The sequence below is a fragment of the Paroedura picta genome, chromosome 15 (genome assembly GCF_049243985.1).
Source record: "Paroedura picta isolate Pp20150507F chromosome 15, Ppicta_v3.0, whole genome shotgun sequence".
NCBI lineage: Eukaryota > Metazoa > Chordata > Lepidosauria > Squamata > Gekkonidae > Paroedura > Paroedura picta.
Genome location: NC_135383.1, coordinates 10,601,144 through 10,625,702, shown reverse-complemented (window position 1 = coordinate 10,625,702; position 24,559 = coordinate 10,601,144). Strand labels below are relative to the sequence as shown.

The 24,559-nt window shown below is 52.4% G+C and overlaps 2 protein-coding genes across 2 annotated transcripts; one reads left to right on the top strand and one right to left on the bottom strand.

The window, feature by feature from the left end:
• Nucleotides 1–1,207: 1,207 nt before the first annotated feature.
• Nucleotides 1,208–10,105, top strand: VPS37D (VPS37D subunit of ESCRT-I). Its single transcript, XM_077311977.1, has 4 exons — nt 1,208–1,400; nt 6,346–6,517; nt 7,452–7,534; nt 8,905–10,105. The coding sequence occupies exons 1-4, from the start codon at nt 1,272–1,274 to the stop codon at nt 9,376–9,378; spliced, it is 858 nt and encodes a 285-aa protein (XP_077168092.1). The 5' UTR covers nt 1,208–1,271; the 3' UTR covers nt 9,379–10,105.
• An 11,323-nt stretch (nt 10,106–21,428) lies between these two features.
• Nucleotides 21,429–24,559, bottom strand: DNAJC30 (DnaJ heat shock protein family (Hsp40) member C30). Its single transcript, XM_077312750.1, has one exon. It carries the CDS (start codon nt 24,443–24,445, stop codon nt 23,810–23,812), a length of 636 nt encoding a protein of 211 aa, XP_077168865.1. The 5' UTR covers nt 24,446–24,559; the 3' UTR covers nt 21,429–23,809.

The window sequence follows — 24,559 nt, the reverse complement described above, 5'->3', positions numbered from 1 at the left end:
CATCCAGCCACCTCATTCTCTGTCGTCCCCTTCTTCTTTTGCCTTCGATCGCTCCCAGCATTAGGCTCTTCTCCAGGGAGTCCTTCCTTCTCATGAGGTGGCCAAAGAATTTGAGTTTCATCTTCGGGATATAAATATAATATATAGATAATAAATAAATAAATAAATAAATAAATAAATAAATAAATAAATGGGCCCTGCTGGGTCATCAACTGGCCTTCTTTCCCAGCCTTCTGTATCTCAGAGGGGCCAACAGCAACTGGTATACAGAGATATACATACTGCCTCACAACAGGAACGGTTCCGGCAGGTAGCTGTCGGAGAATGTATCCCATTCGAAAAAGGACCACAAATCCTGTCCATTCCAGCACCCAGTTTCCCCCAGTGACCAAAGAGATGCCTTCCAACAAGAGCCTTCCAACCCAGCACACATTCAGAGATCCTGAATATTTCTTTATTTATTCGTTTATTTAGATTTTTATACCACCCTTTCCAAACGGCTCTGGGCAGTTTACATAAAACATCGTAGAACAGTTACACAGAACCTATAACAACATATGGAGGATTCATCTCGCCATCCTGCGAAACAGCCACCGACTATCCTCTCCTCCGTGAAATCCTCGCGCCCCCTCGCACCCACTCTAGTGGCCATCACCCAGCGGCAGTGAGTTCCCCAGGTTGGCTATGCACCTGTCCTCTTTGCCCATCTTGCATCTTCCGCCCTGAGCCCCGGTTGGAGGCAAGAAGATAAAGTTTTCTCTCGCTCTCTCTTTCCGCCTCTTTCATCCTTTTGGAATGACCTGCCATTCCTCCCTGCAGTCATCTTTTTGCCTAGCGACAAAATCCCCCAAATTCTTTAGCCATTCCCATTAGGAAAGCAGCACTTTTATGCCCCACTCGAGCCTGCCTGAAGGTCACCCCTGTGCCGATAGGACAGAAGGCCCTCTGCACATGGCCAGGAGCACCCACAGCCCCATCATGATGCCAAAGCTGAGAATCAACCCCTTTTTTTTTATCGGGAAGGGGCTCCCGTTGGCCTAAACCTTGCGCCGTCCCCCACGTCATTGTCCCGCCCCCCTCCCCCTTTCTTCCCCGCCCCCGCCCCCCCCCCCACGACGCTCCCATTTCGCCCCCTCCCCAGCGGAAGACAACAGCGCGCGACGGCCCCTTTAAGAGCTGCGCCAGCGCCCTCTGGCGGCCCAAGGCGGCCGTGCAGGTGCAGGTGCGAGATCGCCGTCCAGGTGCGGCCGCCCGTCTGCTCTGTCCGCATCATGGACCGCGACCGGGGCCCGCGGAGCTCGGCCGTGGACCTGGGCTTCGGGGCGCTCAGCACCGCGCAGCTCCGCGCCCTGATGCGGGACGAGACGTGGCTGGAGCGCATCGTCAAGCTGAGCAGGAAGGTAATTGCCGCCAGGATCGGGGCCCGGGGGAGGGCGGGGGGGAGGGGGGACAGAGGGGATCGGGCCACCTCGGGGGCTCTGCCGTGTGGTGCTCTCGAGGGGCCGCGGCGGCGGCGCCCCTTGGGTGGAAACATGGCATTGGGGGGAGGGGGGGGCTGTGCCAATCCTGCAAGGCCTGCGCTGGGTGGCCTTTTTCTGCAGATTCCCAGCGTCGCTTTCAATGGCCTGGTGGGGAGGGGGGGGCACACACAAAGCAAAACAAAACCAGCCACCCTGGGCAAGCCGTGGGCAAAGCGGCCCCCCTCCCCGTCCTTTTGGCGGCAGGACCCTCTTGTCCAAAAGCCCAACCCACCTGCTTCAGCCTCAGACCCTGGCAGGGAGGATGCCCGGGTTCCCCACCCACCTCCCCGCTCCCTTCCCCCCAAAACAAGGGGCCCCCATCTGACCCTTCCTCCCTGGCTCCCCCAGCCCTAATTCTCCCACAGAGGCATCCGTCCTTTCTCCATCGCACCCCCCCCCTACAAACCCACCCCCTGACGACAGCGTTTGCCAGGGCCCCTGTTGTTCACCTTCATGGCCCTATAGGAGAAAGACAGCGCCGGTCGCTGGGGAAGGGGGGTGGTATTTGAGGGGAGGGGGGAACAATTTGGACAGCGGTGGGGGAGAGGCGCCAGGCCGGGATGTCTTGCCTTGGCAGGGGCCCTATCCTGAAAGAAGGCTCCGTGCCTACCAAGGCTCCCTCTGCCTGGGGTAAAGCCATCAAGATTGAAAGCCTGGCATTCCAGCCTCCCCCCACACCTCTCCTGCACCCCTTCTCTCTCCCCCCCCCCCCCAGCCTGCTTCCTCTGTTTTGCTGCAAGGGACTCAGAGGTCTGACAGTACCCCCCCCTGATTCCCCCCGAAAGGGGGAGGGGACCGGTCGGGCAAGCAAAATGTATTATTGTGCTTTGTGTGTGCAGGGGGGGGAGGGGGGAGTCGAGATGGTCTCATGATCTCCAGGCTGCTGTTTCCCTCGCTGCCTTTTCATCATACATCTTCATAAATGGCACATGATTTTCTTTTTGCCTTCCCGACAGCCGAAGCCATGGGTGGGGAAACAAAGCCAAGAGGGAAGGCTACCTTCCTCCCCCCCCCCCCCCGAGGTATTCCCTGACCCCATCCCTGCCCCCCAAACCTTGGTGGGCCCGTTCGATGCTGTTCTGTTGTGCCATCCCCTGTCATGTATGAGACAGTTGCTTTCCACGTCTGGACTCTTAAAATTGAGATAACTGCTACTTCCTCGTCCAGCACTCACATGTGCTAATCAGGGTTCCGAAGAAGGGGGATAAAGCACGTTGCCGGATTGCACCCAATTCCGGCTTGAACCCTTGTTCTGCCATGATCTTCCGTTATTATTCGTGTCCTCCAGTATTATCGGAGGAGGGCAGAAGTGCCCGAATCCAGGGGGTTCACCCCTTTTGAAGTCACAGAAAGAATATTAGTAAAGGAATATTAGTAAATTGTGCCAGGCTTAATATCAAATGAGTCAGGTTTCTGAAGATAATGATGGGGAAAGTTTGATGGCTTGGAGGCTTAGTCCGGGCAGCAGGCCTGGCAGAGCACATTATCTCATTGGCCCTGTGCCTCCTGCTTAACAGAGTTAAACACATTCAGCCACTGGGTGACTGGCGGCGAGCATGGCATAGCGCAGGGGTTGCCAAACTGTGGCTCTCCAGATGCCCATGGACTCAGGGGAGTTGTAGTCCATGGGCATCTGGAGAGCCACAACGTGGCCAACCCTGGCAGAGTGGTTAGAGCATCTGATTGGGATTTAGAGATTCAGATTTTCAGTCCTCAGCCTATTACAGAAGCTCACTGGGTGACCTTGGGCCTGTTATAGCCTCCCAGCCTAACCTTCCTCATTGTGCAGAAGATAAAAGAGAGGGACAGATAATGATGTTGTAAGCTGCTGTGGGACCCTTGAAGTGGCAAAGCTGGATATAAATTTGTAACATAAAACAATGTTGGTACACTGGAAGGGAACAGGCTCTCCTTTGCACCTTGGCATTTAAATCTGGTGCGCAGGCTCCGGCAACCCATGACTAGCATTTTCTGTGACAGCTATGGGGACCCTTCGCATTGAGATGGAGCATTTCAAGTAGTCTAAATATTTCACATCTATTAGCTCTTAGCAAGGAGCATCACAGCCTTGAGCTCACCTAGAATCATAGAATCATAGAGTTGGATGGGACCCCATGGGTCATCTAGTCCAACCCCCTGCACTATGCAGGACACTCACAACCTTATTGCTCATCCAGTGTCACCTGCCACCCCCTTGAGCCTTCACAGAATCAGCCTCTCCATCAGATGGCTATCTAGCCTCTGTTTACAAATTTCCAAAGATGGAGAACCCACCACCTCCCGAGAAAGCCTGTTCCAGGCTTCCTCTCTGGCCACTGGTCTTTGTTTGCTGGTGAGATGTGTACGGCCCAGTGCAAAAGGGAGAGCCAGGCTGGACAGGGAACCAAAGCCAGCCCTGGGGTCAACCTGGGATAGCGTGGCCTGGCAAAAAACAGTCCTGAACAGTTCTCATTCTTTTCAGAGGGGCTCCTTTTCTTGCTTTTCTTGGCTCCAAAGCCACCCCCCAAATCCTGGGGACTTACCATCTGGACACTGCATTCTGCAGCCAGACCTCTTGCGTGTCCTTTCTTGATATTGCCATGTGCATGAGACGTGTTGTGCATGATTCATGTTTACATACATGCTGCATATCAGAGTCAAGTTATACAAAAACTCAGATCCCTGCCCAGAGGAGCTTCCAATCTAAATCCTAGCGGTGACTTAAGTGGGCATCTTCTTAACCCTCCTGGCTTCCCATCCAGTCATCCCCACCCCATGCTCTCGTCCACAAGACAAGAAGACAATGCTGTAGACCAGGGGTAATCAACCTGTGGTCCTCCAGATGTCAGTGGACTACAATTCCCATGAGCCCCTGCCAGCGTTTGCTGGCAGGGGCTCGTGGGAATTGTAGTCCATGAACATCTGGAGGGCCACAGGTTGACTACCCCTGCTGTAGACTTCCCTAGAAGCAGGACCTTCTTAGTGGTGGTCCCACAGCTCGGAATCTTTTTGTTCTGTTCCAGGTTTCTCTGGTTTTCCCAGGCTTTGGGTCGCTGCTTTTCATTATCATTACAGATTATATTTTGTTGTCATGAAGCTTTGGAGAGGTTCTTTTTACAGGGGGCAAACTGCAGGAGAGGCTGGAGGAGCTGGGTATATTTAGCCTGGAGAGAACTGAGAAGTGATAGGATAGTATTTGAATGGCTGTCATCTCGAGCAGGGGTAGTCAACCTGTGGTCCTCCAGATGTCCATGGACTACTATTCCCGTGAGCTCCTGCCAGCAAACACTGACAGGAGCTCATGGGAATTGTAGTCCATGGACATCTGGAGGACCACAGGTTGACTACCCCTGATCTTGAGGAAGAGAGTTGTTATCGGTTGCCCTAGAAGGTCAGGGAAGAATCAGTGGGATGAAATTTAATCAGAAGGGTTTGGGGTTCAAGGTTAGGAATAACATAATGGCACTTTGAGCCATTCATAGAATCTCAGAGTTGGAAGGGACCTTCTGGGTCATTTAGTCTAACCCCCTGCACGATGCAGGAAACTCACAACTGCCTGTCTACCCACAGTGACTCCAATTCCAGACTCTCTTTGCTTCCCTACCCCAAAGCGGTGATCGGCTTTTCCCCGGGCATGCAAGGGGCTCATGGGAATTGTAGTCCATGAACATCTGGAGGACCACAGGTTGACTACCCCTGCTCCGTGTTCGTCAGTGGAACAGTTCCTCTGGAAGCATGGAGGGGCTGTCCTTTGGAAGTTTTTAAGCAGAAGCTAGATGGCCATCAGACAGCAATGCTGAATGCTGACTCTGTGAATTTAGACAGATCGGGGGGGGGGGGACAGGAAGGGACGAGTGGCCCTTTCTTAGATGCCCAGGGTAATGCCAATCACCACTTTGGGGTCAGAAATGAATTTACCTCCAGCCAGATTGGCCCTGGGATCCTGGAGGTTTCCTGCTTTCCTCTCAGCATAGAGCAGGGGTTGCAGGGTGCATGGGGTAGGAAGGAGGTTGTGGTGAATTCCTGTGTTATGCAGGTGGTTGGACTAGATGACCTCTGAGGTACCTTCCAGCTCTCTGTTTCCACAGAGCCAAATGCACATCCAAAAGAATCATACGGTACGCATGCAATCTAGGTTACGGAGCAGGCCACAAGAACTAAACAACCAAAAACTGGCTGGGCAAAGCAAGACCAAATGCATGGGCCAACACATGTTAGACTTTTCCTGCTTCCTACCATTGACCAGACGGCTGAAGAGATCCACTGGTTTTAAGTGGACAAGAGGTTTTCCTGTTCATCTGTGTGTTGGGAGGTGGGAATGCTCTTGAACTGCAAAATGTAAGCCATCTCCTGTCTTTTTAGAAGAATAGTTCTTATATGCCGCTTTTCTCTCCCTGAAGGAGTCTCAAAGTGGCTTACAGTCGCCTTCCCTTTCCCCTCCCCACAACAGAAACCCTGTGAGGGAGGTGAGGCTGAGAGAGCCCTGAGAGAACTGCTCGATCAGAACAGCTTTATCAGTGTCATGGGGGGCCAAGGTCACCCAGCTGGCTGCATGTGGAGGAGGAGGGTGGAATCAAACCCAGCTGGCCAGATTAGAAGTCCGCACTCCTAACCACGACACCAAGCTGGCAGTACCTTAAGGGACTTGGCAGTCTTCAAGCAAAGGTTGGATACCACACTTTTCTTGGATGCTTTAGGATGCTTAGGGCTGATCCTGCGTTGAGCAGGGGGCTGGACTAGATGGCCTGTATGGCCCCTTCCAACTCTATGATTCTATGATTCTATGACTCTCTGCAGAGACCCCCACGTAGGACCAAACCAAGGGTCTCACTGGTCTCCTTTGCAGTTCCAGAACCTGCAGCTGGAGCGGGAGATGCGCCTGGCTTCCAACTACGCCCTGGCCAAGCAGAACCTGGCCCTGCAGCCACGCCTGGAGAACGGCAAGGCCTCCTTGGCCATCAAATACCAGGAACTGCGGGAACTTCGAGAGACATGTCGAGAGAAGCAGCAGCGCCTGGGTGAGACAACGGGTGGGGAGGTTTCCCCTCTCATCCTAATCCCTCCCTCGTACCCCATGCCCGCCGAGGGAATCATTATGGTGCCCACCCCGTGGCCTGTAGACTGACCTAAGCCCATTCTGCACGCACTGGATAATACACGTTCAGTGTGCTTTTGCGGCTGGATTTTCCTGTGCAGAAAAGGAAAATCCTCTTCGAAACTGCATTGAAAGCGCATTATCTAGCGTGTGCAGAATGGGCCCAGGATCAACCCAGCTTAGCTTCTGAGACCTGGGGAGACCAGGCTAGCCTGGGCTATCCATTAGGATCAATGCTTCTGTGTGCAAAGGATTCTTTAGTATGGAGAAGTTCTCTGTTATGGCCATTCACGCTTGCCTGTTGGAGTGACAGAACCCAGGCACCGGGCAAGCAGCCCAATGGCTCTTTCGGAGGCTGAAACACCCGGACCTATGTGGACAGGCGAGCCTGATCTCATCAGAAGCTAAACTGCATCAGCCCGGACTAGTATTTGGATGGGAGACCTCCAAAGAACACCTCGGGTTACAACACCAAGGCAGGCAATGGCAAACCACCTCCAAGGACCTCTTGCCTGGCTGCTAGGTGATCTTAGGTTCTCCTGGCTACACTGCAAACTTTGTACAAGAACGAATGAACAAATGAATGAACGAATGAACGAATGAACGAATGAACGAACGAACGAACGAACGAATGAATGAATGAATGAATGAATGAATGAATGAATGACACAGGTCAAAGCCACTGTTGTTCTAGATGGATTGGTAGGTCCCAGAAGCCTTACGTTTGGTCCATGTTGGGTGGTGGCTGATCCGGAAAACCTCCTCCCTCCCTGAGTCACGTTTGCCTGGGAGGAAGTGTGTTTGTGTGTGTGTGTGAAGTAACTGTGCAAAGACTAACACTCTTCTCCCTCTTGCAGGGGCCTGTATGGAAAAGTGGACCCCGCAGAATGCCGTCAGCAGGCTGCAGGCTGAACTGGATGGAGTGGAGGCTAAAGTGGAGGTGAGTCAAAGCCCGAATTACGGGGCCCGGCTCTCTTAGGCAGGGGTAGTCAACCTGTGGTCCTTCCAGATCTTCATGGACTACAATTCCCATGAGCCCCTGCCAGCGTTTGGGAATTGTAGTCCATGAACATCTGGAGGTCCACAGGTTGACTACCCCTGCTCTCAGGGATATGCCGGACCCCTGCCCGGCATTTCCGCTTTTCAATTTTGTACAGTAAGTTTCTAGCCCATAGGTTTACAGACACATAAGCAGCAGTCTAGGTGGGCTGGATTGTATCCGGTGAGTAGTAAAACGCCTACTGCCTCCTAACCTCCCAGACAAGAAGAGTAAAGCCAGTGGTATGGCTGACGTGTCACGGAAGCAGTGGGATCCCACTTCCTTTCCCTGCAGCGTACCGCACTGGCCGAGGAAGAAGAAGGGGGCAGGGTTTCTCTATTTTTTTCCTCCCTTGTCAATCAGTTTTGCTCCCACAGGGCTGTGTTATTCTCCCAGCCACGGTGAAGGTTTGTTCTGGATGTGTGCTTGGCCGTTAATATTATCATTTCAGTGTGTTGATCTGCTGCTTGAGCTAAAGTCTGGCTGTGGAGCAGACCGTCCCCCCTGCAAGGGAGACCTCAAGAGTGTTCTTCCTGTAAGAAAATGGCGGGAAAGGAAATGCTTAAAGCCCCTTCCCCCCAGGAGGTTCTCTTCCTGGATAAAGCAACCCTGGCGGCTACTTTTGCAAAAAGGTGGGGGGGGGGGGCGGAAGGTTATTTCAGTAAAAATCAGCCCTGAGTTGCCACATTCCCGGTTCTGATGCCATCGTAGGCTGATGCCCCAGGCCACACTCTCTGACACAGACCTAAGGGCTGCACACAGTGTGCGATCACAGCAGACACCCCCGCCCCGCCTCCACCAACATGGAGGCAGACCTGATCTCTACGTAGAAGGAGGCTCAAAGCGGCTCAAAGCCTGAAGGAGGCTCAAAGCGGCTTACGGTCACCTTCCCTTTCCTCTCCCCACAACAGACACCCTGTCAGGTGGGTGAGGCTGAGAGAGCCCTGATATCACTGCCCGGTCAGAACAGCTTTATCAGTGCCATGGCAAGCCCAAGGTCACCCAGCTGGCTGCATGTGGGGGAGCGCAGAATCGAACCTGGCATGCCAGATTAGAAGTCCGCACTCCTAACCACTACGCCAAACTGACTCTCAGGACCAGAGGGCTGAGTGAGGAGCTGCTGTAGGCAGTAGAGGCAGCAGTTAGTGTGTTTGTCCCCCCACCCGACCCCCTTGCAGATGACTGAGAGCCGACCAAGGCAATTGCGGAAACTTGCCCGGCACACCAGCAGACCCTAACGGGACCTTGACACTTCCTCCCTGTGTCCGCAGGAGCAGATGGAGCAATTCCTATGCTGGGACCTCCCCATCGAGACCTTTGTGGAGTCGTTCCAGCACAGCCGCATGCTCTCCCACCTCCGCCGCACCCAGCTGGAGAAACTGCAGGAGATCTTGAAGCTGGAAAAGGAAAAGACCCCGGAGCAGCCCAGCCCCAGCTGCGAAGAGCAGCCGGCCAGCCCCCCAGCTCTTCCAGCGCCTCCCACCATCGCCCAAGCCGCGCCGGCGCCCAACGGGCCGGCCCCCAAGGTCTTCCAGCTCCGCTTGGCCCCCGCTTTCTTGATCCCGTCGGAAGCCGTGCTTCCCATCCCCGTGGCGGCCGCTCCTCAGAAGTGCTGCCTGCCGACCCTGGCCACCTCGCACCCCAAGGCTCCCTTTGTGGGCTCCCCCTTGAGCCTGATTGGACACATCCACTTGCCGCAGGCCCATTTGCCGCACCAGAAGAAGAAGGAGCCCCCGCACCGGTAGACGCCGGCACGGACGGGACATTTCTGCCGGAGCCTCTGACACGAGCTACGATGTGCCAGAGTCCGAGGTGTGAGGCCAGCCTACCTGGGACTCCGTTCTCCCAGACTTGCCAGGAGCTGGGGGCTGGGGGCGGGCTGGGCTGGGGGGGAACGAGCCGGCTTCCTCTCCTCTCTGGCTGCTGAGTGTCATGTGATTTTAATCCCCCTCCTGTCCCCCATCCCCTTTAGGCAGCCTGGCGGGCCGGGGTTATAACGCGTTATTATAATTATAGGCAGCAGAGGCAGGGCTAGGTTTCCCCCCACCCACCCCCGGTCTGACAATTAAGGGAGGTATACTTAGCTTCATCCCCCCACCCACCCCAACCGTCGGGGAGCCTGCAAGCACCATGTACCCACCCGACGTCCCGTACGGAAAACAACATTTTGCAGGCTGCCGGCCAATTCATCTCTGATTTTTAAGCTGGCGGTAGGACGGCGACCCCCTCCCCCCTCCCCGCCTCCGGGAATTTCTCCCCGCCGCAGCAGGCCAGCGGAGCACAAGCGACTCCATTTTGTTTTCAGGCAGAGAAGCCACAGGGGAAAGGTGTTCCGGGGGATACCCGTAGCCCGCTGCGAGGGGCAGGGGAAGGGAGGACCGTGGGGGCAGGCTGCGATTCGGGAGGGGGGGTCACGTTTCGGAGCGGACTTGTCCTTCGCCTCCATCGTTCGGTTCATCCGTCGGAAGCGGGAGGGGGCTTCCGGGACGGCGGCCGGGGGCGCGGAGGGGTGGGGGTGGGGCGGCGGTTGTAAAGCACAGGGTATGGGGGCACCGGGCCCAAAGCTGTGCCACGGCTTGAGACCAGATTTGTACCAGACGCAGGCACAAGGTGTTAACAGGGTATGCAGAGGAGGGGCCGACGTTGCAGCTGCAACCATGGATGAGGGAGAGTCCACGATGCTGGGAGAGGCAAACGAATTATACCTGGCGGTGGGGGTGGGGGTGGGGTGGGGGGCATTCTCGAGCAGACCTTCCTTCTTTGAACTTGAATGTTTATGCAGCCACTTGATTGACGAAACCCTTCTAAGGAGAACTCTCTTTTAAAAAAACAAAACAAAATTAGAATTGCAGGATTATCTTCTCCTCTTCTTCTGCAGGTGCTCAGGGGTCGTCCTGAGCAGCTGCTGAAACTTGGGCTTGGTGCACCAGCAATCCCAGATGGTATCGAGGCGTTTTCTCCCACCTTTTCCCATTTGACTCGGGGTGGGGGGCACCGGGAGGCAGGGCAAGCTGCGAGGAAGCCGGACGGGGTGGGCTTCATTGCTTTGGCGAGGGCCCAAATGGGATCTGACTTGAGAGTCCCCCATCTGATTCCTCTGGCGTTCGTTTGAGCGGTCTAAACGGGAGAGTCCGAGAACTTGGGGCCCCCCGAGAAAATCAGTGGGCGATAGACGCAGGACGGAAATGGACAGGTGCATCCTCACTCGGAGGACGGCAGTGGACGGAGCGATGCTCATGAGACTGGCTTGAAGCACGACGTCACTGGTTTGTGGAGGAAAGGGCCCTTGATGGCTACTAGCCAGGGTAACTTAAGGGAATCTCCGTGGTCAGGGGCAGGAAACCTCGGGACGCCAGGGCTGGCTCGGAGGCAACAACAGGGCCTTGGTCGCTTGGGTTTGCTGGCCTGTCAGGGCATCTGGTCGGCCGCTGCTGGGCTGGATGGACCACTGGTCTGAGCCAGCGGTCCCCTATTCTGTAAAGAGGACTGACAGCGAGGGGGGGAGGGCACGGCACTGCGGAAATGGGAGCTTAACTCTTGCCTTCTGTACTTGAACTTAAAACTTCCAGGGAGGGGGTTGTGTGGAAGAGATACGTTTCCAGTCAGGAAAAAGCATGGAGAAGTAAAATCTGCACCCTTTTCCCAACGAGTCTGACCTGATCCGCAGCTTTTTGCTGCTTTTTGCTCACAGATTTCCAGGGTCGTTTGTGATCCGGTCCTAGCTTTGGCTGGCTTTTCTCTCGAAGAGTTTAACACATCTTTTTCAGCGTGTGTGTTGGGTCCCAGTAGACTAGCCAGCTTCCCAGGAGAGAGAAATACATCCTAAACTGCTTTGGTGAGCTCACCCAGAGAGGAGGCTGCCTATTTATCTCTGCATGACTCACTGCTTTGGCTTTCCCCCCTTTCCAGCCCACGGCTGGGATAGAATTCTGCTTCGTCGCTCTCTGTGGTATAATTGGATCACCCAATCTTTTTCAAAGCAGAAGCAGGAGTAGGAGCCAGAACAGTGACTCACAAAGAGGCACGGGGAGAACACTCCTCTGCAAGTCCGAACTCTTGCGTTGGCACCTTCGACAAGTAAATCTTGTGGCATCCTAGTCAAGGCAGCCTCACGTTTCAATTCAGGAGGGGGGGAAAGGGTTTTTTTTTTAGAAAGGCTGTTTAAGGCAAACAAGGTACCCGTGTTGTGTTTTTGTAACTTTTTAAAAGGTTTGAAGGCATCGTGTTTCAGAGTCTCTCATGAGGTCCCTGCCAGTTTAATTTTTAAAATCCGGATCTCAGACCTTGAAATTGGGCATCGAAACCGTTCTCCACGCACCTTCCCCACTGCCCCATTTCATGCGTCCTTCTGTCCTCATCCGCGTTTTGCCTGGCTTGGCAAGGCTAAAGGGAGAGAGACGGGCCTGTTTGAACTTCTCGCTGTGTCCTTCCTGGTCCGGTCACCGTCTTTGGGGCAGCCTGTAATGGCCGGGCAGGAAGGGAAAGCCTGAGAGGTGAGAGAGGATGGCCGGGGCTGGTCTTCCCGAGGAAGGGAAGGTTTCTGCAGCTGGTCATGACATTCCAACTGCTGAACCGACTGGAGGAAAAACACCCTCTCAAAGTCCACTTAGGTCAGCGGTGGGAGAGTCTGGGGATGCAGAACAGGCTTCTGGTGAGGTGCATCCGCAAGGCAGGGGATTTGGGTGATTGCAATAAGCCAAAGCCCCACCGCTGGGTCAAAGAGGAACCCAGAGGCCACGTATGACCCTTTTTAGCCACGCCCTCCACCCCAAACAAGGCTTGGGCTAGGCGGCCTGCCCTCCCAGGTCCATCGGGATGCTCCGCTTCTGCTGAGGACCATTTCCTGCCCAGATTCTGCCCTAGTTATGGCCATCTCAGACTGAAACAGTTAAGATAGAACCTTTGGTGATAGCTGTGGTAGAATCCAAGCAAAGCGGCCATGGTGAGAAATGCAGAGACGCCGCATGTGCTCAGGAGCATGGAGTGTACATGTGTCTCAGAGCAGAGCCCGGATTCTGCGGATGATCTGCGCTAAATTTCTCTAGTGTGAGCAAAGACCTGGGGGAACTCATAGCTCTCCTCGGCAAGGCCAGGGGGTCCTCAACAATTTGGCTTGGGTTGCTTTCATGTAGTTGAGGACCTTCTCTGCTTATTTCGGACCCTTCCCTTTTTTTCCTTGTAAGACCCAGCTGGGCACTCCGGATGCGGAGTTGAATGTAGGATGGGGCCAAGAATTCAGCTCCCGAGTAGTCCCCAGAGCAAGGGGCCATGGTGGGCTGTCGAGCGGTCCCCTCCCCAATTTAGTAACTTTTGTCTCCATCGCTTGAATCTGAACTTTCCCGGATCTTCACTTTTTTTTTTTTTTTAAAGACAAGCGATCAAAAGACATCTCGTTTTTTAAAAAATGTGAACGTTGCTTTAAAAAACAGAGACATGACATGCTAAATACTCATTTGCCAAGTTGAACGTTTTGTCCCCTGCTGGATCAGGCCCAGGTTGATCCTTCTTGTCCAGCATCCTGTTTTCCGCAGATGCCCCCCAGGAAGCCCACAGGCACGGCAGGCAGGCAACAAGTGTCCTGGGTTTTCTAGCTCCAAGCGACTGACATTCTGAGGTACGCTGCCTCAGAATGTGGAGGTTCTGTTGAGCGATCATGGCTCATAGTTCTAGAGAGAGACCAGCTTTTGACCTAAAGCGTGGGGTTGGTGATGCTGAGGAAGGAGAATACAAAGGTTTGCAATGAAATCGGTTGAATTGGCAACATCGGCCGGAAAGCTTTCACCCCGGATTTCGGTTCTAGGGTTCTGAAGGAAGAGAGGAGACTCTTGCTGCTGTGAGACCTTGATCCGTTTAAATGCATGCAAATTTAAAGTTGCTGATTTTCTGGCATTGATACAGATTTATTTTCCCCCCCCTCCAACTAGCCATGAAAACGAACCTGGTTTCCCACCTTACCAGGTGACCCCAGGGTATTCTTTGGGAATAAAAGGTGGGGTGGGGTGGGGTGGGGGTTCCCAGACATCCAGAAATGAACTCCTTCCACCCCCATCCCTGAATATGCCAACATCCTCCTAAGCCTCAGACTTGGAATGTAAATTTTATGACAAGTTTCAAGGGACTTGAAGGGGGGGGAGAACTCCAGATGGTCTCCCTACCTCTGAAACATCGGCTGGAACCCCCCCCCCTTGTTATTTCATGCACAAGCCAGAACTTTCCTTTTTGGGGACTTACTGCAGAACGTCACTCGTGGGACACTCTCCTAGGGTTATCTGATTCCGGCAGCTTCAAGGTAGACCTCATGCTGTCTTCGTGAACGTTTTTTTTTCATGTAATGTTTTTGGAAACATAAGTGTGGAAACAGTATATATATAATATATATATTCTTTGGAATAAATTTAAGTAATACATTTCTGTATGCAGCATTTTCAAAAGCGGGTTTCAGTGTTGTGGTTATTACTGCTGTGGTTGTACGACTGTGTGCAGTTTTGGAGGCCTCGCTTTGACCAGGCAGCGGGCAAAGCGGAGAAGGTGCAGGGGAGAGTGATGAGGATGACCCAGGGCCTGGGGACCAAGCCTGAGGGACTTGGGGACGTTCAGCCCGGAGAAGAGGAGGTTGAGAAGGGACACGGTGGCTCTCTTGAAGTATCTGAAAGGTTCTCACTTGGAGACGGGCAGGGAGCAGTTCCTGTGGGCAGCAGAGGAGAGGACGTGCAACAAAGCAGCACAAAGATATATTTGAAAAGTATCAGCCCTCCACAAGTACGGATGAATAAGATCTCCTTGCACCGGATGGCAGGTAAAACTTATACAGTTTGCACCAAGTGACCCTTAGCATTGACATGTTTTTACGATTAGATTTTTAAAAAATAAATTTGATCGGTTTACATAAACAAAAAGGAACTTGGAAAAACAGATCAGATCGTCGTACTGCATCCTGACTGAAAGCATTCTCGGGGGGGGGGACAGTTTCCGGTGGGAGCACGAAAGATGCTTTGCCAAGAGGTACTTGTGGGGCTGCTCTGCATATGCTCAGAGGCCCCCTTTTTAGAAGTTGCTTGGGCGGGGGGGAGATATACCACGCATGCTCAGACACTTTCTGACTTTGTGTCTGGGCCCCCCACCCTTGCTCTGTTCAGGCTCACAACCAGCTTGAGATGCCCACAGTTTTGAAAGCAAACGTTGGAGCTGACGCCCTCTGGTGATCAGTGCTGGCGCTGCAGGCTCAGGTGCCGATCCAGGTGAGAGTTCCGCCGGCGCCAGGTGCATCGGGTGGCATGGCTGCAGGGAGAAGCGTCATGGATCGGGGCCAGTCCCGAGACAGGAAAGTGCGGGTGTGGGATCAGGGCTTCGGGGGGCTCAGCCCCTGGCAACTTTGGGCGTTGCTGCAAGATGAGACCAAAGTGGAGGCCAAATAGGAAGGCAGCCCAAGCGGGAAGGTATCCTGGACCTTTGGCTGCTGTTTGCTTGTTAAGGAGGAAGCCTCATTGAATGCAGAGGGGTAAACAAAAGCTGGCAGTGCCGAAACCCCAACAAGTCCCCCAGTTGAACCCTAACCCCAGATGTGGGCTTCCCCTGTGCCCCCAGGGGAGCCATTTCCCCCCCAGGTAATATGAAGATATCCCAATAGACTGGGCTGTGGTGAGGCTGAGAACACCTGTAGAATGTTTAGATCACTATATCGCTTCTGAGATGCCTCTGGATATAAAGCAGGGGTAGCCAAACTGTGGCTCGCCAGACGTCCATGGACTATAAATACCATGAGCCCCTGCCAGCCTGTAAAGTCAAACCAGCAAGTCCTTGTGGACTTGAATATACAACACTTGGTTAGTTAGGCACAGGACTTTCTCCTCTCTCTCTTTACAAAGTTGTTTCTCTTGCTGATAAAACTCCTTTATTCTTTCAAGCAGCTTGGGGGGGGGGGTTCTCTCTCTTGCATATTTAAACTCTGACAACATTCAGGTGAGTGACAGGGCCGTACCTCCTGTCTTTCTTCCCCGGCCCTCCAATGAACGCAGCACGATGTCATTGCCATATGTCATGGTTCCTCTTTATTTAAACAGTTTCAACTTTGATCACTAGGGTAAATAGTATTCACTCCTGCAATCTGGTTGTTTACTGGAGGCACCTGGTTAGCCTTGAGATTCCCTGGTAAATCCTGTGATGCTTCTCACTGACCTAAACATTGTAAGACTTGCTGGGAAATGTCAACAGGGCCTTTTTCTTCCCGGAGGAATATCCTCCCCATAACCACCTGGCTTGGCACCACCTTCGAAATCGGAGTGGTGGAGCTGGGGAGGATCGGCAAATCCAAAACGCTTGTGAACATTCCGTTTCCTCCCCTTTGCCCTTCACGCTCATCCATTCATCTTGCTGTCCCCTTGTCTGCGGGAACAGCTGGAGCGAGTCCTGTGCCAGAATATCCCCACGGTGACCTTCCTCGAGTCATTTCTGAACAGCCTCCTGCTCTCCCATCTTCACGGCATCCAGGTGGGGGAGATGCAAGAGGTCCTCCTGCCCGAGGAGAGGGATCGACCTGGGAAGCTGAGGCCAGGGGGTGAGAGATTGAACAAAGAGGCCATGTTCCGCAGGTAAGGTGATCTTTGTCCCCTGAAGATCTATTGGAATAGCACGTCTCCAGCCACCACCTGGAGGTTGGCCATGCTACCTGCAGCCAACACCCTCATCAAAGCTTGAGACAATAAAATGGTCTGTGGACATCGCCCCCCTCAAGGAACCATGGAGTCTTCTGTGACTCAATCCAAGCTGGGCCCAAGTACTTCTGTTGACCCCGGTAGCCTTGCAATGGCCAGGCCCTTTCTCTACTGGGGACAACCAGAAATCATAGAATCGTGGAAGGGACCTCCAGCGTCATCTAGTCCAACCCCCTGCAGAATTCACAACAAATAATCAGTCCCATGGATGCTGTTCTTCTGCAGCCCATTTGCAGTTGACCCTGAGTGCGAGCTGGGTCCCAGGACGTTTTGCAGGTACCACTGTGTGATGAAGCCCCTCTGAAATGTCCCCCTTTCTCTTGGGCGGGGTGTGTGTTACCACAAAGCCAGTGTGGTGGGAGTGGCGAGAAGGCCAGGAGCTCAAGAACCCAAGGTCAAGAACCGTCTTGGTGGAGGTCACCCAACATTGCTCAGGGAAATACATGAGCGCTTGGGAAGAAGGCAGAGGGATACCCGTAAGAGAGGAAACCTCCACAACCAGAGCAGGGGCCTCAACTGCTGGCAGCCCTGGAGAGGGACCTGCCCAGAACAATAGGCTGGTAATTCAGAACCCCGATTGGCTTGGATTTTTCTACTTGCAACCCACCCAGTTCTGTGCTCAGCTTCCCTGGTGGGTGGCCTTGAGCTTCCCTTGTTTTCTCCACAATGACAGAGGAATGCGAGCGGCACATGGCACTGTTTCAAACACTTCATGTTCCGAGACAAAGACCTTCTCTCCCACCTCAGCCCCACACCCTTCCCTGTGCTGACAACAATTCAGCCTGGGTTTGCAACCATCAGTTGAGAGCCGGCTTGGAGTCGCGGTTAGGAGTGCAGACTTCTAATCTGGCGAGCCGGGTTTGTCTGTTGTGGGGAGAGGAAGGGGAAGGCGAATGTAAGCCGCTTGGAGGCTCCTTCGGGTAGAGAAAAGCGGCATCTAAGAACCAATTCCTCCTTCTTCTTTAGTGAAGGCCAGGGAGACTGCCTGGGTGAAATCCTGCTTGGGATGGCTCAGTGCATCAGGTATGCCACTGCTAGGGTTGCCAGCTTCCAGACTGCACCTGGATTCTCCTGGAAACACAACTGGTCTCCAGACTGTAGTGATCAGTTCCCCTAGAGAAAACATCCACTCTGGAAGGCAGATTCTGTGTGATGGTATAAATTTTAGGTGAAGTCGCTCCCCAAACTGTTCCCATCCGGAGTTGGCCACTCTAGGACTGGATGTACTTCAACAGTGATGTCTCTTCTGGGGGTGTGGGCAGGGGGCGTGGCCAGCTCACTTCTGGGGCACCTTAAAATCTGGAAAATTATTTCAGGGGCTGCTCTATTGTCAAAAGGTTGGAAAAAGCTGCTTGAGAAACCTGCTTGGATTTTACATTGCTATTGGCAGGAGTTATAATGCCACCAATGTAACACCGGAGCAGGTTCAGAACGTTTCCCATGCCATTTCTCAAGATTCCTCTTCGGTAGGCCCCTACTGTTCTCCTCCTGTGCCCACAAGGATGACACAGTCCAGCTCGACGGTATGGCAAAGGGGCAATCAGAACCGGGGGCCCAGCTGGCTCTCAGCTCCGTCTTTCAAAGTCACGGGGAAGGACATCACACATGGGCAGGCCCCAGACTGGATTCCTGACGGAGCACGTGGGGGGCTGGCCAGCCCTTTGCGGCACTGACCCTCCTGAGTGGGATTAAAATTAATCTGAGTGGCGTTACCCCTCCCCAAAGAAAGCTGAGCTTGCCCTGCCCCATAGATGCCCACGAGATGAACCAAGCAAAGTTGCACTTGGCTGACTCTCAGAGGCAATCTCCCTGCCTCTTGTTTCACAAACCCAGTTGTCTGGAATTCCTTGGGAGGCCCCACTTCAAGGGCAACTCCCCCCCACCCCAGCAAGTGGGTTTGGCTGCTTCCCTGCCCCCAGCCCAGCCCAGCCCCAGATCCAGCGGAGGTTGGCGAGAAGCTTAAACTGGCTGCTCAGATATCTACTTGGGGGATGGGGGTGGGGAGGGGAGAAGATTGAGTCTCCTTAGCTCCCTGGCTGTTTCCAGTTGCTCCCTGCTGTAGGCTAATAGGAAACCAAACCCTTTTCCCGGAGAGAGATGCACTTCCCATTTGCCAGTGGGTAGCCCTTGGTTACAGGCAGCAGCTGTCTCTTGGATGCCAGCCTGGCTCTCCCATTGGCCGGGAGGACCAGCCAGGTTCTCCAGCATGCTGATGGGCTGCCCGGTCGCCTTGGCAACAGCAGCATCCAGATCTTCCTGTGAAAGGCAAGGAGAGGTTTCGCAGTCCTGCGGCCCTCCTCGGAAGAGCCCAAGCCTCGCTTGGAGTGGGGAGTGTCGTCGGAAGCAAACAAAAGGCTGGGCGGTCCCAAGCGATGGGACCCTGGCGACGTTGTAGACAATGCCGGGGAAGTACCGCCGGCCGTGGGCACCTCTCAAGTTGCCCTTCAGCATGATCTGTGACATTGGAGGGGGGCTGGTCTACAGGCCGGCAGCACAGCCATAGATTTGGGGAGGGGGGCTGGGAATTGGTCGCCCTCTGCTAGAAACCGTTGCTCGGCCCCTTTCCTCTCTGAGACAACACTTATCTGCAGCGACAACCTGAGAGGGCTCCTGAGCATGTGCCGAGTGCTTGTCTCCAGCTCCAGGGATCATGGGGTGTGGCTCCCTTTGTTCCTCTACTGATTTTTTTCCCCTCCCGGTAAACTGGCTGCAGCGGGATTCTAGAGAGGCAGTGTCAAGATCCCCTAAACAAATAAGTGACTGCTAAGGTAGCCGAGCCAGAGGGGGCTGGAGGCCAGCAGGACAAAGAAGTAAAGGCAGATGGTAAAGGCAGTGATGCTGATACCCCCCCCCCCCCAGGATAAAATTATTTTCAGGATGGTGCCTGGGAAGGACAAGGGCCTCAGTGCAATGCCCTCAATCCGTTCTCCAAAACATCATTTTTTTTTCAGAACTGATCTTTGTAGTCTGGAAGATGAGCTGTCCTTCCAGGGGGTCCCCAGATCCTCCCTAGGGGCTGGCTTCTCTAAATGGCTACCTTTACCTGTATTTTAGGGTTTCTGTGCTACTCTGAGCTTATATGAACTTTCTCCCAGAAATTCTTCTCTGCAAATTCCATGTTCAACTCTTTGGCAGCATAGAACATTCCTCAAGATGTGCATGTGGCAGTCAACATTGAACATTATTTGTTCCCTGCACGTGCAGAGGTGTTCCTTTATTTTTGATTGTGGTCACATGTTCGGTATTTGATAGGGGACGCTGACCAGCAATGTTTCAGATCTGACAGCGAACAGCTTAAGCAATTTCACACACAACGGCAGCCCAAAATCCAAATGATCTACCCAGGCCAGACTTGTAGGGACTCACAAGGATTAAGAATCTCCTCCAGGCAAACCTGGAAGGAAAACTCTTGTCAGTTCAGAGACAGCTTAATTCTTTACTTTTCGAGAGCAGAAGTTAACTTGGCAAGGCTGTTTTATTTGCCAGAGCTTTTGATGGTCTTTAAGCTGCAGGCACTTTCTCAGGGAATGGGAAGTTAATGGGGTTTTATTGTATGTTTCTAATCCTGGAATTTTTAGCCACCTGGAGCCACAAGAGAAAGGTGGAGTTTAAATCAAAGAGAATGAACAGTGATTCAGGATGATTTAGAAGCCTGAAAAGCAGCTCACAAGACCGGTGGGTCAAGCTCCACCTTCCTTCTTTGGAAGTTTTAAAGCAGAGGCTAGATAGCCACCTGACAGAAATACTGATTCTGTGATCTTAGGCAAATTGTGAGTGAGTAGGCAGAAGAGATTGTGTAGGTGCTTGGCTCTTCTGGCCCTTTCTGGCATGTCCAGGGAAATCCTGATCAGCAGTTCACGGTCAAGAGGCGAATTTGAGCATGGAATTGGGGTCACTGTGGTTGGGCTGGTAGTTATGAGTTTCCTGCATTCTGTAGGGGGTTGGACTAGATGACCCTGCAGCGACAACCTGAGAGGTTGTTCAACTCTATGATTCTAAATCCTTTTCAGCTCTTTGCTTTGGTTTTATGTTATCATGCTTTTATTTTGCTCATTTTTTGGTCATCTTTGTTCCTTTTTCTCCTTTCACTGCTGAGGTTGTTTGATACCACAGGGATGATTTACTGTAGATTCAAGCGGGTCACCGTGTTGGTCTGAGGCAGCACAACAAAACAGAGTCCAGTGATACCTTTAAAATCAACAAAGATTTACTCAAAGTGTGAGCTTTCGAGTGCAAGCCGTCTGAGGAAGAGTGCTTGCACTTGAAAGCTCACACCTTGAATAAATCTTTGTTGGTCTTAAGCGTTCCGCTGGACTCTGATTTTGTTTTGTTCAGCGCTTTACTGTGTCATTGATAGTTTGGTTGCTGATTTTGGCAGGCATTCTGTAAACTGAAGGGCAAGGATTGAACCCTGAACTATAAACATCTGCCATTAGCAGTGAATGTTCTGCACTGTTCTTTGCTGAGAAAAATCTAGCAAAATCCACACTGGCTTGGCTATTTAAGCAGAAGACACTCCACAGCATGTCTGGTCCTTTTTCTATGGACAGTTTTCTCTTGTTATCCCTGTTTGACACTAGCAGATTTCCATGGGTGTTATAAAAGTGACCTGTCATCTGGGCCTGTGCCCATCTTGTTAATATCACGTTTAACCGAGCCACTTTCATACAATGGGAACTTGAAAGTTTCATGATGATAATGTTCTACAAGAAGGCTTCCCAAGAAAATTGAAAAGTTTCTATTGGTTAAGACTGTAGTTATTCCATAGTTAAATGAAATTAGCTTCCTGGATTTTGAAACGTTTACATTGTTGCCGGACTGCTTTCAGGTTCATGGTGCTGGGTACCATATATTTAAAGGCCCATTTCTCCCAGTGTGGACCCATGTGGCAATTCTGGTCATCCCCGCAGTCTCTTTCGGTCATCTCATTGAGGAAGCTGGGGAGTTGTACTGTTCCTATTGTCAGGTTTTTCTGTGGCATCTCCTGTACTTTGGAAGAACCGTTCCAAGTCTGATAGGAAGGGGCATACACAGAAGATCTTCAGAAAGTATTATAAAAACAGGAATAAGAACAGTATACGCAGTTTGACAGCTGTGTTTGATTTTTTATTTCAGATTTGTTTGGGGTATGCGTTTTTCCTAATTACCGCATTGTGACATATTTGCTTTCAACTTCCTGTAAGTTCTTTTGGGTCCTGTTACAGGAGGGTGGAAAAGTTAGAAGCATTGTGATTATGCTCTAAATAAATAAATAAGTTCAAGTACCAGATTTTTCAAGATGAAGAACAAAACTAGAGCAAAACTCTAGCTAACTGAGCGTATATGGTTCTTTTTCACTTTGGCACCACTGACAACCAAGCAAGATGGGGAATTTGCCAGGGTATAGCTTTGAACACCCAGGCAGCACTGAAAGAGATGCTGACTGACACGCTTGGGTACAGAGAAGCAGATGTGGCTTTCAAGTGAACACAAACCGAGGACGAATCCCACCTGCACTGCCTCTTGGAACGTAGTGTAAGTCAGGTTTGGTGTTCTGGGGGCCTCCCCAAAAAGCTAAGCCTGCTGTAGTCCAGGTGGAGGACAAAGCAGATATGGGACAGGTAATTGGTAGGCCCTTCATTTTGATGGAGCAATTCATGCTGGCACAGGGGATAACCAACCAGCCCTGTTAATAGAGTGTGCAAAAATACAATTAATGTTTTCTCAACGTGCAATCACACGTGAGAGATTAACCTCACTCAAGCTCTAGATCCACACACAATTGGTGATTTACAAACCATACCGAAAACAAGAATCATCTGCTTCTACAACAAACTGAAATACTAAAAAAGGTGCAGGCTGGGTAATGCAGAAAGTAGCCAAACACATTCGTATCCAACTTGTATGAGAATCTCCTTGCCAAGCGGCGTTTAGCATCTCATTTTAACTGTTTGTATTGGGTTTCTAATGCCTTTGAGTGCCCATAGGTGGCCAAAAGGCAGGATGAAAATTAAGCAAGAGAATCTGGAGTTCCATAGCTGAAAAGGAAGAGCAGATGAAATCCAGTCTGAATTACCAACAGAGTAATCTGAGCCTGAAGGAAACTCTTCTCTTTTGCACGCTCTAACTGCAGGATGAGACATTTATTTTCCCCTTTAGAGGTGTGAGGATAACTCATTCTCTCTGCATCCAGCTAGGTCCAGTAAGACAGACACCATGTCCTGCTTATTTAACAAGGCAAGGCTGTGGTGTGCTGTCCTTCCAGAATGCTAAAAGCAAAAAGAGCCAGCTATGGCCCAGAGACTCCCTCTGCAGCCTAACTCAGGAACAACACCCCATCGCCTGAAAACAAAGAGGCATTTTGACATTTTATGAGTTCCTGTGCTAGAATCAAGGCTTCTGATTGCTTGCTCCCTCTGTCATCAGCTTTCTGGGAAATCTTTGCAAAGAGCAGTGAAAAGACAGAAGAACACGAAACAAGGAACAAAAAGCAGGTTCTGGCCTAACCCTGATAAGGAAGGGGGGGGGACTAATTCTTTGACACTCAGAAGCCTTCTCACAATGCAGAATGCAAATTTAGCATCACCTTAGCATGGTAAGATACCAAACAGTTTTTAGCTCATTCTTCATGTCTTTATATATTAAAATCAAATCCCTGTACATTGTCTGAATCTCATCTCCTGATTGCACATAAAAACATGGTTCCTGCGTCACTGTACTGCAAACTGTCAGGCCAAAGTCTGAAGTCGTTTGCCTCTTTTAAGCAATCAATACCAGAACGCACTGAGTAGTGCATGCAGGTAGGAACTGGAACTTTGCTGACAAAGCTGTTAGGTATGGCTCTTCTGAAACTTTGGGAATGGAAAACAGGCATAGTGCCACCAATACAGTAACCATGAAAAAAGCCAGCCAAAATTCAATTCTACTGGGAAAGGGGAGAAGTTAAACAGACATAAATCCCCCTCTCCAGTTCAAGAGATTGCGGAACACTGCAGAGGTGATATCTGATAACCAAAACACTATGCTCAGTTTTGACACACAAAATACAAATAATGCCTTGTCAAAATGCAGTTAGAGGTGGGAGATTAAACCAGGCACAATAGGTGACTGACAAAACCAAATCCAGACTATGAATTATCAGCTTGTACGACAAACTGAATTTCTTTTTAATTGGAACCACTGTTTGGAGACGTTTTCTGCCACATTTGGGGTTGCTGGCCACAGTCCAAATTGTTTTGAAATGCCTGTTGTTTGCCCTGTGAGTGATCTACGGCCCCAGTCCAAGCATCAAGGGGTGATCCCATCCAGGATGGACTTAACTGGATGCTGCACTCAAAGAGATGTTTTCTGCACCGACATCCGCCACTGCCAGCCTTTGGGGAGCTCTTTTCCCCGTTGCTTTTCCAGTCCTGGGGTGGCTTTGCGTGGTCCTCAGGAATTTGGCTTTCTTCCATGACATGCTCATGTTTCTCCTGCTGCCACTTTCTCATCTGGCGCTAAAGGCAACGCCGATAGTAGCAAGCACGACTAGGACAACCACCGCGTCCTTCAGAGTCTCTGCATTCAGCTTGTCCTTCTCCCTCTGCCTCTTCAGCTCCTTCCGCATCTCCCGTATGAAACGCTCCCGCTCCAGCTGCTCGCCGTAGTGCTCCCGATAGAATTTGTCAAAGTCAAAGATGGGCTTGTTGGGATGGCGTAAGGGAGGGGCACCGGCCATGAAGGGGTGGCTCCTCCTTGGCGGCGGAGGCGGGCTGGAGGGGGCCTCCTTGCCCGAGGGCTTCCCGGCCGTGCGGACGTCCTGGCGGCTGAGGATGCCCCGGTCGTACTTCTTCCGCAGGGCCACGCTGCCCAGCACCAGGTAGGCCTCGTTGATGCGGGTGAAGCGCTCGGCCGCCTCCTCGCTGCCGGAGTTGCGGTCGGGATGGAAGAGGAAGGACTGCTTGTAGTAGGCCGTCTTGATCTGGGCCTGCGTGGCGCCGGCCGGCACTCCCAGCAGCTCGTACAGGCCCGACGGGGAGCCCGCACCGGCGCCTGAGCCGCCCGCAGACAGCCCGCGGGCAGCCCCGCTGCGGAGGGTCCAGCAACGGGTGGGAGCCCGCAGGCCCGGCCCCCTCAAGGCCATGGGCCGCCTTTCAGCGGCCCCCCGCTGCCCTTTCCCTCCTGACCTCCGCCATGTTGTATCAACACCCCCCTCCACGGCCGGCCGGCCGGCGACGGCTGTCAGGCAGGCGACCAA